The sequence below is a fragment of the Ambystoma mexicanum genome, chromosome 12 (genome assembly GCF_040938575.1).
Source record: "Ambystoma mexicanum isolate Mex_15411 chromosome 12, UKY_AmexF1_1, whole genome shotgun sequence".
In the NCBI taxonomy this organism is placed as follows: Eukaryota; Metazoa; Chordata; class Amphibia; order Caudata; family Ambystomatidae; genus Ambystoma; species Ambystoma mexicanum.
The window spans coordinates 1,095,416,028-1,095,431,087 of record NC_090936.1 but is presented as its reverse complement, the minus strand read 5'-3'; the positions used below and the strand labels follow the sequence as shown (position 1 = coordinate 1,095,431,087).

The following is a 15,060-nucleotide window of genomic DNA, read 5'->3' as shown; positions in this document are numbered from 1 at the left end:
CCTCGATTCCATGTGCCAGCAGAGACCGCTCACCAGCGTAATGCTACCAGGTGAGTTTTCAAGCCTGTAAGCGAGATAAACTCTGGAGCGTGCGGCTTGCTGGATTGGGAAGGGAGAAAGACAGATTTTTTAAATCAGCACGAAGCGGAAAGCAAGAGAGAAAGTGAATGGAAAGCGAGAGAAAGGCACCAAGGGTGGAAAGGAAGGAAAAGGCTTGAACGTAAATAAGAAGGGTTCAAGTGACTCAAAAGTAAAGGAAAGGTGCAAGTGAGCACCAAAGAGCGAAATAAGTGTGCAAGAAGCACTATAAGGAAAAGGACAGATGCAAGGGTGCACAAAAATAAAGAAGTAAATGTGCAAGAGGCACAGTGAAGAGAAAGTGAACCAAAGGAAGGCGCCGGGGTGCGACAAGGTGAGAGAAGAGAAAGACAAAGAAGGTGCAAGTGTGGAAGATAACAAAGGGGTGCAGGAAGCACCGGAAAGATGAAATGATAGAAGAAAAAACAAGTACAGGAAATACAGAGAGAGGCCAAAGATCAGAGTGATTGTGCTTAGGAGGAGCAAAGAACCTAGCATTTTCAAAAGTCTCTGATGTTATTCCATGAGAAGGTTGTGTGTGAAAGGAACTGTAAATAAGGAAAAGGCACATCTTGACAAGTTGAACTTTGTGTTTGAAACTGAAGGGGCCAGAGCTTGGGGAAGGGAACCCTAAGAGGCCTAACAAAGGTGAATACTTATTTGGTGAAACAAAGAGGGATTAGCTTGGGGAAGAGAACCCTGAGAAGCCTGAGAGAAACTGTGTTATATTTTTGTTTTGCCTGAAATTTGGAAGGATTGAAGCTTGGGGAAGGGAATCCCCAGGAAGACATTGGGAGTTGTTTGAATAGAGTGCAGGAACTTTGTGGAGAAGAGATAACGAACAACCTCTTTTTGATTGCGATGAACTTTGATACTGACCAAGCTACACCCGGTGAGAAGTCCACCTGAAACCAGCCTCGTTATACATTTCTTTTTGAATCACTATTTTTTCTTTAAAGAGACTTCCTATCACATTTGATCAGAGACTGAGATAGGATTAAACAGACAGATTTTGATTTTGGACTTTCAGACATTGACGGCCTTAGAAACATTAGTTGAGGGAATTGTCCCTTTAGAGTTGGGGGCAGTTCGGTATTATACCAACCCCAGCATTATAGTAAATAAAGGTTTTGAAACTATGCCAATTGAATCTCTATCTCTCTTATTACCATGCTTGTCTCACACCTCCTACAAGGGAAAAGAGGTCAATGGAACAAGCAGCAATGTCCGGGGAATCCCTGTGAGTTACGGATTAGAGTTTTATCCTTTTCTCTTTCGATATATATTTAAGATGCCTGCCGAAAAATGCTACTTCCCCCGTAATGTGGGTACGGACATCCCAGTAGTCTGGATGAAAGGTGGGACACGTTACTGCGCAGCAAGGAAACTACAATTCCAAATTTGGTCAAAAATGTTTCAGGAAATTCCACTGTCAATATTTTCAATATTTAGTGTCCAATGAAGAGAACACAAAACTAAAGACAAAACAATAAACAGCCGCTTTTAACTGTACATCTTTTGTTCCAGCAATGTTCTTTTAAAGTCACTGAAGACATTTACCAATGGTACATAGTACCTGTGATACACAAAAGCAAACATCAGCAAATGCAGATGCTTCCGAGCTGGCCTCCTCACCCTCCAAGATATTTAAGTCATGTTTGCGCTTGTACATCAGTGGTACAATTTGGTGTTTTAAAAAAAACAATATAGAAAACAAATATATTTTAGGCACAGAGGAGAGCAAAATGTGTGACTGTACCTGGGGTATATTACTACTACTCAAGTCCACCACAGTTGGAGGTCGCCTCAATTCTGGTCTTACAACTTGAGTCGCATCAACCTGAAATTACAAGTGTGTAAAACTGAACGTCTGTTTCAGTGAACTGCTGTGTCTGCATATGCAATAAAATATTACGAGGATTCCAAAAATCAAAACACTTATTAGCATGGCTTGGAATTATTCTTTTAAAAAAAGCAATTTGATGTGCTTTAACAATTAAAGATAACATTATGTTATAGAAAATATCAAGCAAAATAGTGCAGAATTCCACATCTTTAATTGGCAAACCAAGCTGTGAAAAATCATGTTTCACAATATTGTGCAGACCCACTATCCCAATGTTTCTACGTGTCTTTTGCCCTGCTAGACTTTACCATGTTATACAATTGTGTGCTCCACTCAGTCAGCTGCCCTCCTCTTTTTTTTGCGATGATGTACTTCTTCAAAACTCGACATTGCATTTCAGGAAAGGAGGAGACCAGAATAGGACACAGTACTTTTGGTGCACTACTGCACACTTCCACAACTGTTGCAGGTTCTCTCACTTCTTCCCTTTCTGTTTCATGCTCATTGACCTGGAATTATAAAGGGAGGGAATACTGCTAAACACAGTTGATCACATATACTTGTTCTTCATTGGAATCTTCAAACAGAAATAATGGCTAAACAAATCTCCAGTTTAGATTTTCTTTCATAAAACCAATGTATCCAAGCCATTTATATAGAATGTTAAACATCACAGTGTATAATAGTACTCAAAATAATTCAAAGGTAAAAATCATTGCCTACCACTTTTTCCTTGGTACAGAAATTGCAGAATAATCTTTACAAAATATTGTAAACACATAATGCCACATTGCTTCCTTACGTTCACTTTAATACTCCCTAACATTTGATATGTAAATGGTGACATTTTAATTTACTGCTGCACTCTGAAGAAACTACAGTTAAAGAACAGATACAAAAATGTGAATGATACCTGTGAAACACTACTGCAGATTTCCACAACAGATTCAGGCTCCGTAAGTCCTTCAATTGGATTTTCGTCAACCTTAAATTAGAAATGTTGATGGTTAGCATTGATGCTTTCAATGTGTTGGACTTGGATGAAACATTAGCTTTGCAGATTGGACTCCTTTCAGGTTGGGCACTTAATGATCACCAACATGTTTCCAGACACAATAAGTCCATATTGCAATGCATCAGACATCTTTTTTGTTTTTTCCAACTTATAAGCAGGAACGCCTCCCCCCACCCCCACCAACAGCACTTTTTAAAAATAGTTTATCCACTCCTCCCCAACACCCTCAAAAAGCTCCTTTTAAATTTAGGTCACTGCGTGATTGTGATATACTTCTGGTTGTCGGTCAAAATCTACGATACTGATAGATCTCTCACACGCACACACGATAGGACAGTTTTTCTAAAGTCTATCTGTGGTAAGACGTTGGAAGACTATCCATTGGGCAATACAGAACACAAACTCTTAGTATAGGCCTGTACCACTCAAAGTACTAGTAGGTGGTAGAGCAGCAAGGGCTGTTTTAGTAGGGAGAGCACTGTAGGAAGGTATAAAGCACTTGTAACATACATATGGGCCAAATAAACACTTACACTCTAGAGTTATATATGATATGGCCTTTATAACGCACCTATACACAAGTGTTTCAAGGCGCGACAAAGCAAGGGAGGGGGAAACAGAGGGAAGACTGAGACAGCGATCTTTCTAGGACAGGTGACATTGAGATCGTGCAGGGGAGGGGGTAGGGGAGAAGTGCGGGGGGAGAGGGCAGTGCAGTACATAAGATAACTGTAAAAAGAAAAAAAGAAAATAAGACATAAATAAAAGTGCGGCCAGCTGTTTGCAAGGGTAAGGGCAGGCATCAGGTGTCAAGTGCTGGTAGGGGGCTCTAGGGATACAGAAACAGTCCCTGAGTCTAGGGTTGCCAGAGGGGCAGTGCAGGTGTGCAACTGGTGGGGAGGGGACCGGAGCGCGAGATCGGAGGGTAGCCCGGTAAACCAGCTCAGTTTCAGCCAGGATATCAGCAAGGGAGCAGAGGAGAGAAAGCAGAAGCAAAGAGGAAGGTCTTAAAGTGCTTTTGGAACCGGAGCTGATTCTCCTCAAGTTTCAGAGAGGCAGGGAGGCCGCTCCAGACGGAAACCCCTGCAGAGGAAAGAGATTTACCACCAACTTGTTGCTTGGAGAATCGGCTGACCCTGAGGGAGTTGGAGGTGGATGAGCAAAGAGCTCGAGAAGGAAGATATTTAGGAAGAGAGTTGAAGGTATTGCGGCCACCGACTGCAGAAGGCCTTGTGGACAATGCAGAGGGTTTTGAACTTAATCCTCAAAGCCACTGGGAGCGATTGCAGAGATTTCAGTCCTGGAGAGATACGATCCCTGGGCTTGTGGCCAAGGACAAGTCTTACAGTCCTGTTCTGGATGAGTTGCAGAGGGCAGAGAGTAGAAGCAGCCAGATTTGGAAAGAGGCTGTTGCAGTAGTCCAGCCAAGATAGAACCAGAGCTCTGGAGATAGTGAGCTTTTGGGGGCAGGAGAGGAAAGGAAGTATGCCTCTGAGGAGGTGCAGCTGGTAGTGTGACTTCTTAGAGACATCAGAAATATGAGGAGAGAAGGAGAGTGCGGAGACGAAGGTGACCCCAAAGTTTTTAGCCTCACAGGTAGAAGCAGGAAGAGGGCCAAGAGAAGCCGGCCAGAGAGCAACAGGAAAGGAGGGAGCGGGTGTGCTGATGAGGAGAATCTCAGTCTTTCTGGCATTAAGGCAGAGATCATTGGCGGCACACCACTCGTGGATAGCAGGCAGTCGGAGATGAAAGATTGAGAAGAAGTGGCGGAAGGGAGCCTGAAAATGAGTTGAGTGTCATCTGCATAGCACTGAAAGCCGGGGCAGAGAGCAGCAATGCAGTGGGCAAGAAGTGCCAGGTATTGGGAGAGAGGTTAGACCCCTGGGGAACACCACAGGTATAGATAGAGATAGATGAGAGTAAGGATCCAAGTTGGACCTGGGAGGGTCGATCAGAGAGGCAAGAGGTCAGCCAAGCCAAGGCCTGATTGGTGATACCCAGGTTATCACGCAGACGGTTGAGCAGCATAATGGTTTATTCTACATATACACATGGCAAAGATAAATCTTCAGAAAAGGAAAGTACCTTCAAAAACAGCAAACACAGTAGTAAACCAAGCAATAATTCACATGAGCATATCACAGTGTAAAAAGACTTCCTGAATGAATACAGTTCAAGGCACACCAAGTGGAACAAATGGCTTCGCTGTTTGGCTGGGGCTTCTGCATTTTTGTTTTCATCGTGTGAGCCGCCGGCAAGAGGAAGCCGTGCATTCTGCCTCTATAGCAGAAACGTGGACAAGCTGCTGCTGAAGGACTCCAAGTAAATATACTTATTCGTGATACAGTGGACTTCGGTCTTTTGTACTGTGACTTTGTACTGTGACTACAGCCTCACGCTCAACTTGTTTCTCTTTTTTTTTTTCCTTTTCTTTCTCCTAGTTCCCTTGCTACCTTGTGAGTTTCTGCCCCGCCCCATCTGATCCCGGCAGCCTTCAAAACAGCCTCCACTAGTGCACCTGCGCGCGCACCAAGTGGTACAAGTGGCTTGGCTGTTTGGGTGCGAGGTGCAGAGTCACTTTAAGCTTTCTTAAACTTATAACGAATTTAGGAGCGCTCCTTTTTGATTTGTCATCTGTAAGTAAGCACTTAACTTTCGATGCGATTTTTATTGATTTGTGCTACCCTCTATTCGCTCATCTGCTTTGCTAAGCGTCGATTGTTAAAACAACAGTGGGGGGAACAAGCCGCTAAGATGAACAATATTCACAATTTAAACGATTCTTTTTGTGATACTCTGTGTTTTTCATACTGCTGACCTTGAACTTATGGGTCTATCGACTAACCATGACTTACCTTCTAATGAGGGTGGGGATGCTACGAAAAATACTGACATTTGCACAATGATGGGCATTTTTAATAGACTAATGCTGTTTGAACTAAGGCAACAGACGTAACTACTGGTTCAAATCAATAACTCAGTTGAACAGATTCCTTTGAGAGTGAATGTTTTGCTGTTAAATCCCTCACTGCTCTAAAAACACTCTTGGAAGGTAAGATAGGTTCAATGAATCTTGACCCGTTAGCTACTCAACCTGTTGCCAAACCCCAGTACACTGAGATATAATTACTATATTGGATTCTCAGTCTACTAAGAAGGCTAATGATACGGATGAAGCTGTTAAGAAGGATACCTTAGAAAATGTTGGTAACCCTAAGGTTCCTTCAACTGTAGGAGAATAGGTAACTATGCCCAAAATGACCAACATCCTAAATAACAAAAAAGAAATAAAAAAAGATCACGACAATTAAAATTGAATAGAGGAAATAATATGGCCAATTCCTCTCGTAAATTTCTTAGAGACCTGACATTTAAAAACTCTATTCTGGAGGCTAGAGATGACATGGACTGCTTAGATGTGCAACCTTCTATTATAGAGGGGGGTGCAAAGAAAAAAGCCCCTAAAAAACCCAGGCCAATTATTGAGTCTTCTGCAGATGAATATTGTGAGGCTGCTGACTCTATTTCAGATATGATGAAAAAGAAAAGAGTCTTATGATATGGCCTCTCAATTATCAACCCTAAAAACTGGGTTAGTTGATATTATTGAAATATTCAAGACAAATTCGTTGGGAACACTGAGTTCCCTTTATCCAAATACTGTGCTTGCAAATGGCGATAAAGGTCTAACTGAACATACTGGTATGACAAATAACATAAAAGATAAGATTTGTAGTGAATCTTTACCCACTAATCAAGATTTGAGTGTAAGTAATAGACCTGCGGTGAGCACGGTTAATACTGGATTGGGACATAGAGATTGGCATAATAAAGATGCCATCACAGACATTGCCCCGTCCTATGCCAGATAATTTTCTATGGTACCCCCAATGACTGAACCTCTCATTCTAAGTAATAAGGAGGTACATATGTCGGATAAAAATCGCAATAAATACGGGATGCTTTCCTATGGTCTCTGATGGGACCGAATCACCTATTTTAAATAATAAGGAGTTGCCTATACTTGACAAAACTACTACAAATATAACTACCAATACCATCACTAAGGAGGATGAAATAGCAACAATTGTTAAGAAAATTCTAGAGGACAAACTCTCCCTCAAAGACAATGGGTGGCAACTTCCCTATAATAACCAGCATGATGCTACAGGCTTCAATATGACTGCTAAAAAAACACTGGAATATGCAGGAAAGGTTAATAATGCATACAACTTGAGAAAACCTGCATTGATCAATTTACCTAGCCTCATAATGACAACATTGTTTTGGGAAGGAAATCCAATCTTCTTAAATCGTCCATATATTCTCTCACTATTTTCTGCTATCCCTGAATTGGCGCTAATATCATCTGCAGACATTGTTTTGGTGGACTTCATTCATGAACAGAGGTTCAACTATGTGCGCCTGGTGATTCCGTCGCCTTTGGTAAGAAGCTTGTTGCTAAAGGAGGTCGAATCACTTCAGCGTAGAGGGTGTGACCTTTTTCATTATGAGCTGCCTACACAAACGAGTAATGAGAAGGGTTCATCCATGAATGTATGTGATGATAGAGATATGGGGGGCTAGAGGGTGGAATCAAACAACTCAACAACTGACAATGCTGATAAGCAAGAATGGAGATGGCTTGCACTCTCCCTCAGGGAATCTATTAGTTCCCTGAAGGAACTGGGAAAACCCCTCTAGCAAGGTTGGTAAAATTGCTTTGGCAAGTTGGAATTCGAGAGGTCATCTGCACCTGACTCAAAATATCGAAGTGACAGATGCGTTACAATTTTATGACCTGATACTACTGCAGGAAACCTGGGCCACATGCAGATTATTGTGGGAGGGTTTTAAAAGTGTTGTTATAATGTGAAGCGCTTTGGCGTAAAGCGCTTTATAAACCAAATAAATACAAAATACAAATACAAAATAACACAATTATTTGCTACTAGGGGTGCCAAAGGTCGACCAATGGGGAGGGGGGGGACTCCTAATTGCGTGTAAACATACCCTTCAGGCGTTTAAAATCAGCGAATGGTCAAGCCTGAACTCGTTATTGTCTGTGACCTATGAGATCAAAACTAGTGTTATAAATATGCAACTTTGTATTATAAATGTATATTGGAACCCGTTGAAATATACAGATATGCAGATAGCTAAAGAAATGAACAACTTGACTAAGAATATAACAGGTGATTTGAATGCTGACTGCAATATTGATCCGATTGAGGCTGATGCTCTAATGTCTGATATTAATTTAAACAACAAGGCTAAGGCTGGGGCGGGTAACTCTAAATTACGGGGAGCTATATGGTCCAATTTTATAGAAATTATGGGATTGGTAAAGATTGCCAACAACTGCCATACATGGAATGCTAGAGGCAGCAGCTCTATTTTGGACTATATTTGTGTGTCATACTTCAAAACTTACTGTGATTAAGATGCCTACTAGTGATCACAACTTGTTACATATTGACCTAATTAACATATGTTTAACTGAAGAAACATCTTACTATACTGAGGGCTTGTTGGTGGATACTAGAGGCAATAGAATGAGATGGACTTTCGCTAAAACAAGGAAATTTACGTCAGTGCTTATACAGGATTTTGAGGAAAGGTCTATGGAAGAACGCATTTTTAACCTCTCTACGAACACTTCAACATATGTCAATGATACTATATTTAAATCCGTACAGGGGAACAATTCCACTGGTAAAAGTAGGAGTAGGCATGAACATTGCTTCGATATAGAGGTGCTAAATCGGAAGTTATTAATGAGGAGAGAAGTTTGCTCAATTTTGAAAAATGGCTATATTGCTGGCTATACATTTATGCAAATGAAAAAAATTAAACAGCACTACAAAAATTGGAATCCGATGACTGGAACGTGGGGCTGGTGCAGATTCTGTAAAAATGAGAGAACTGAGGAAACTCTGCAGCATATTCTTCTTACTTGTCTGGCTTTGCTTTATTAACGTATTTTATACTTTGGTCGTTTTGTTGTGCATTTAGAATTTGTGTAAATAGAGAATTATTGTGGTATCAAATGAGAAATGGTAACTATAGCACTAATGATAAGGGTTACTGCTTTTCTGAAAAACTTCTGTGACCTATCCTAATGTATCCGTTTTTGAATACTGTATGAAGTGATTGAAGCTACTTTTTATACTTATGTTTCTGACGCTTATGCATTGATTTTATTCCATAATGAAGGTGTGTAAAGCTGGGATTTGCTTCTATTGCTCCAATCGCATATTGAACCAATATTCCTCCTACAGTAACATTCACTGCTATGCTAAGATTTGCTCTTAGGAGTGTTATGACAAATGACCTAAGTTGAGATTGTTTGCTTTCTATTTTTAGATATATTTCCGATGCTTTTTCAAAAGACTATTTAGGTCTATGGGATTTTAACCTATGTTTCGATTTGGATTATGTTTAGCTCATATATAATATCTTTTTAAGCTTGTTCAAATTTGTATTTTCTTCTGATTAAATGTTTTTGTAAAGGTTTAAATAAACCAAAAACAAATTTAAAAAAAATACTATTCAAGGGTATCAGGTAAAACACCACTGTTAGAATAACTCAGGATATTCTGTTTCAGAAATAAAATAAAGTTACAGTCCTACATAAGCAGGTAGGCACATTTCAACAGCCCGCTGTATCCTGTTGGCAAACCTGAGTCTATCTACTGTTTCTATGTGGAGGCGGTGCTTATCCCTTCAAGAACCCTAACAGAGCAAGATGAGCGTTGCTGGTGTTGGCGGTGTAGAAGTGAGCAGACTTGTAAGTACTGCATCCATTTCTCTTGATATGTCTTCTGCCCCCACCCCCTCCCTGCCCCCTCCCAACCACTGCTCGCTCCTGCTTTTTGTTGCTTCCCTCCTGGACAATCTGACCGTTCTCTAACATGGATGCCTGGTAATACCATCAGCAAAGCAGCCCGAAAGTGCACTGCTCATTTACATAACCCGCACAACCCGCTCGAGGGCTAGTGCCAACAATTTGCCCAAACAAGGCGATGCAGGCGTGAGAAAAGTACGCGCGGAGGAGGGGCCGGACAGTAACTCAAACCACAGCAAGATCTGCGCTTTCTTTCACTGCAAAGCAGGTCCCTGCACAGGGGATCAACCCTGAGCGGAGACAATACAAGAAGACACCACGGTTATTACTCTTTATGAGGAAACTCGCTCAGAGTCTGGAAGTATTGACAATTCTTCCTTGCTTGTGCTGCATGCATCCTTGCAGCCAGGCTTTTTGCTGTCCCAACCTGCACTAGAGACCGTTCAGGCACCTACACATCGCTATCCCAACCTATAGTCTCTGCAGGAGAGTACTCTAGCATGGATCCAGTTGAACCATCAGTATTGCCTGTAACTACAGCTTTGTCACCGAGACTCTTGTCCACGCCATAGTCTGAGGGATCATATTTCTGTGCGGCGATGCAAATATCTAATGCTAACCTACATAGCCATAACAACACAGCAAATACTGAATGCAGTGGCCCACTCAAATTTGCAGTGAGGATTCTGCTAAAGCTATGTGGCACGATCTTACAAAAACTGAATTTACAAAGTGCGATTTTTCAGTCCTTAGCTGATCACAGAAAGGCCATGCCAATTCAATAACTGTGTTAGTGAACAGCAAATTGGGATAGAGGAACATGATCTGGCGGAAGGCTCTACAATCTTTCAAACTAGAAAACAACAGAGACTGGCGAAACGTATATAATTAGTGCAAAAGAAAACTATTACCCGGTCTAACCTGTCACATTTGCCTCCGGCTCCCACCCGGAGTTGGGAAGCACCTTTCAACTCCACTATTGCCTCGCAGCCTCGACCAAAGACGCAGAAAGCAAGAAGGCAGGAAACTAGATGTTCCCGATGTTCACAAAAGGATGCTGGAATTCTAACTAGTTGGTTGCTTAACAAAGTGGTGCACACAGAGGAGATATTGCTGGACGACACGGAGATGTCATGCGAGTTGGTGCACAACGCCGCAAGTAAGCTTTCTGGTACCGTAGCAGTCGGGGCACACTCTCCTGGGGATCTCCTGCAGAATCAAAATGTTGGTAAACCCCTGGCCAACCGGACGGGGGGCCCGGAGGGTGCACTCTTTGGATCCCTTAAAGCTAACCATCGGCTTGAGCAGCCCGACCAAACCACTGAAGTGGCTAAATCGTTGTGAACTTGTGCATGAGAGCGATAGAAATAAAATATCAATCAACTTATTTGCATACTACACCGGATCCCGCACTTAAAAGTGCTGAATTCATCTGACTTAGATTTTTTCGATCCCTTAACGAAAGCAGGTGCTACAATATCAAGGATTCACTGTGCGCTATCTGAAAATGTTTAATTAATACAAGCACAGAAGTCCATGCTTGAAAGTCTGGGCTACATGTTAGATAAGAATTATATTGAAGAAAGCCCAGAGTAGTTGTTTGAAATGTGACGTGTGCTCTAAAGTTTTTAAACACGGAAAAGCCATACCAACTTCGGCCGTAACATCGGCCAGGATAGAAAATGAAAAGGGGCTGGCTTGGTTGAAGGGGATCCTTCGTACCCAGGGCCTGGAGCCCAAGTGAAATATGAGTGTTGTATGCCAGATTACCAGAGGCAATTCACCGAGTATAGAAATGTAACTGGACAAAGTGAAATGTTGCAGTCGAAGGGAAACTAAAAAGGAAGGAGTTGGATTGGTTTTCCAAAAGAGTGGAACTTGTCCTTGGTTAATGGTAGGACTACAGGTGATGTGCCGGGAAAGTTCACCTGGGGTGACAGATGCTCCCAGGCCAGACTAGGTAATTTTTTCGGTAGCAATGCGGCCCTGGAGCAGATCCATGAATTAAAGGTGATTCCATAGAAACACAGTGATCATGCTGCCCTGTTTCTCAGACTGGATTTACAAGGGCACCAAATCGGTTGCAAAATCAATGGGGGTTCGGTCAGAAACCACACAGGAAATCTTATTTTCTGGTCCGCGGACAATCACTGCAAAGTGGCACAAGGTGTCGAGGAGGCACTCCAGTGTGACATGCCTGGCTTGACGCTTTATCGGCTGACCAATTTGAAAATTGGATAAAAGAATTGGCTGAATGCAAGGGGACTGTTAGGGGAAATCGTGTGGCTGCTCCGGTGAGTGGTGTAAGGAACTCATGGTGGCAACAGTAAAGACAGACTCAAGTGATCACAGTTCAAGGGTGTTTATTAAACTGTATGCAGGTTGGCAAAACCTGTGACAGTCTTTCTTAGAGTGCGCTTAGCGTCGCAGATGACCATCAGATCCGTCAAACACCTGAAGATTGATATATCTCAATCACTGAGGCCGATACAGCGCAAGAAAACGAGATACAGAAATTGGCTTAAGTGCTGGAGCCGAGTATCAATAACACCCAATGGCAGCAAATGTTGGGCGCACTGAAATCCCAAAACTCGAGACTGTATTTGCCAGATATTGTGCAAGTAAAAGGAATAAGTAATGAAAACATCATGAACCCCATAGGAGGAGAGGTATGTAAGGAATATCTAAGGTCAAGTAATACAGAAGTAAACAAGCCTGCTGCCCATAACCCGCATTGTGAGTGGCTGCTAAAATTTCTGAGGACTCACTAGTTAAGACTATAATTAAATTAAAAAACTCACGGGCTCCGCGCCCAAATGGTCTCTCCAACTTAGTGCTGAAGTCTGCTCATGATACCTAGGCCATGCTCCTTTTGGTTTCGTTTAGGACCATAGGGTAACACAGGAGATACTGTCCTTGTGGCAACATTTAGTATATACCACACCTATTCATGGGGAGTAAAACTATAATGTTACTTTCTGATTACTTTCGGGGGTAGTAGACTCAATCAGTTATGCAGTGACACTATGCTTAGGAAATCACATGGGAAACCAACGCTGTGTGTGATACATTTAGGAATAGGGGAACACAGATTCAAGGAACAGTATATACCTATAACTACATTTATGATAACAGTTATACCAGGTGAGTAAGACCTTTTGGTGTGATGTTCAATTACTGTTGCTTTTTAGATCAGTGGAACACAGACTAAGATGAGCAAGAACTCTTTACACTCATCTAGGAAGACCAAGGACAGCTACACCTCCAGAACACATTTTAAGAATGACATACAGCTATTATAGGTAGGTAAAACCTAATGTTGCGATATACTATTACCGTTGCTTTTCAGATCAGTGGAACACAGACTGAGGTAAACAATAAGGTTTAAGTTACTTACCTGTAACTATTCTGGTCTGGCATGGGTTCACATGCTCATGAATATTCCCCATCGTCAGGCTGGGAATCCTCCTTAAAAGAAAACACAGGTTCACTTGAACTTAAAAACTGTATTTCTCCTCTAAACCAATCACTGTCCTCTGGGTCATACTGCCCCATCCAATGACAGTCCTCTTCCTAAACCCCTCCTCTGGCAGCCATCTTTAGATTTGGTAACCACGTAAAGTGGCAGTATGACCAAGAAGAGGCGCAGAGGGGTCAGAGGGAGGGTTCGCATGTGAATCCATTCCAGACCCATGCTGGAGAACAAAAGTTACAGGTAAGTAACTTAAACCTTCTCCAGCATGGGGTCTGGCATGGGTTCACATGCTTATGAATAACAAACACATAGCAGTACAACATTAAACAACCACAGGAGGTCGAAAGTCTCAATAGAATCAATTAACTCTTACAGCTGGAACAGGCTCACCTCAAGCGAACATGTTGCGTAGCGCTGCCTGGACAACTCTGGACTCCTCCCTGGAATCCCTGTCAATGCAGTAGAACTTTGTGATGGTGCGCATGGACCTCCACGTAGCAGCCCTGCAGATGTCCAGCAGGGGCACCCCAGACAGGAACGCTGTTGTTGCAGCTATCGCCAACCGATGACCGTGCGTGATGCCGCTGGAGAGCCACCTTGGGGGCCTTCCCATGGCTCACAGGACCAAGTTAAAAAACAGTTGTGAAGTCTTCCGAAAACTCTTTGTGCGTGCCACGTAGAACTTCAAGGCCCAAGCAACGTCCAGCGAGTGCAAGGCCCTTTCAGCCGGCGACAAAGGTTTCGGGAAAAAAAACAGATAACACTAAAGGCTCGAAGAGGTGAATTCTGACGGACCCTTCGGCATGAAAGAGGGGTGCGTACGCAGCACCACCCTCGATACGTGGAAAGACAGGCACAGTTGCTTGCAGAATGGGGGCTGGATCTCACCTACCCTTCTGGCAGAGGTGATGACAACGAGGAAAGCCGTTTTTCACGAGAGAAACTTGAGTGGGACATGATGCATAAGCTCGAAGCGGGCCCCTATGTGCCTCGTCAGAACTACGTTGAGTTCCCACGCCATGGAGCCTTCACCGGTCGGAAAGATCAGAGAAGTCCTTTGAGAAATTCCTTGACGAGTCAGGGGGACCAAAGTGAAGATCTTCCTGGGGCCCTGGAGTAGCGGGAGGTACCCACTAGATGTAACTTGATGGAGGCATGCACCAGTCCTGCCTTGGCCAAGGATATCAAGTATGGAAGGATCTGAGGGGCTGTGACCCTCAGAGGGGTAATCTTCTCTGACTGACTCCACGTAGCTGAACGCTTCCACTTGTGACCGTAGCACTCAAGGTCAAAGATGCCCTGGCCTTGGCGAGGACCTCCCTGCAGTCAGCAGGCAACTCATATGCTCCAAACTCAAGGGTTGCAGGAACCAAGCCCTCAGGTTCAGCGATCCTGGGTCGTGGTGTGGGATTGCGCCTCCTATATCAGCTTGACGGAGGTGACGCCGACAGGCTGAGAAGGTCCGGGTACCAAATCTGACTCGGCCATGCCGTATCATCTTGCATTGGCACTGTCTCAGTGTGTTGATGACTCGTAGCAGGTTAGAGAACAGAAGGAATGCTTACAGAAACAGCCCTTCCTGTGGGAAGGAGAATGCGTCCTTCAGGCTCCTTGGTTGGTGTAATCTGCTGGCAAACCTCTGGCACTTGTATGCCGCCGTCGCAAACAGATCAATATGGGGTCTGCCCCATTTGATGAATAGGCGGTCCACCTGATCTTGACAAAGCTCCCACTCGTGGCAGGAGCGCAGTTCCCTGCTGAGGGAGTCCGCAATGGTGTACTGACACCTGCCAGGTGGA

The 15,060-nt window shown here is 43.2% G+C and overlaps 1 protein-coding gene across 7 annotated transcripts in view; it reads right to left on the bottom strand.

Moving 5' to 3' along the window:
- Positions 1-15,060, bottom strand: part of TASOR2 (transcription activation suppressor family member 2) — a 1,665,218-nt gene that overhangs the window by 559,580 nt on the left and 1,090,578 nt on the right. For all 7 annotated transcript variants that reach the window (XM_069629643.1, XM_069629647.1, XM_069629648.1 and 4 more), the window contains 3 exons: positions 2,838-2,909; positions 2,233-2,433; positions 1,838-1,918 (listed from right to left, as the gene is read on the bottom strand). In XM_069629643.1, coding sequence (XP_069485744.1) covers positions 1,838-1,918; positions 2,233-2,433; positions 2,838-2,909 — 354 coding nt within the window. The remainder of the gene's footprint in view (positions 1-1,837; positions 1,919-2,232; positions 2,434-2,837; positions 2,910-15,060) is intronic.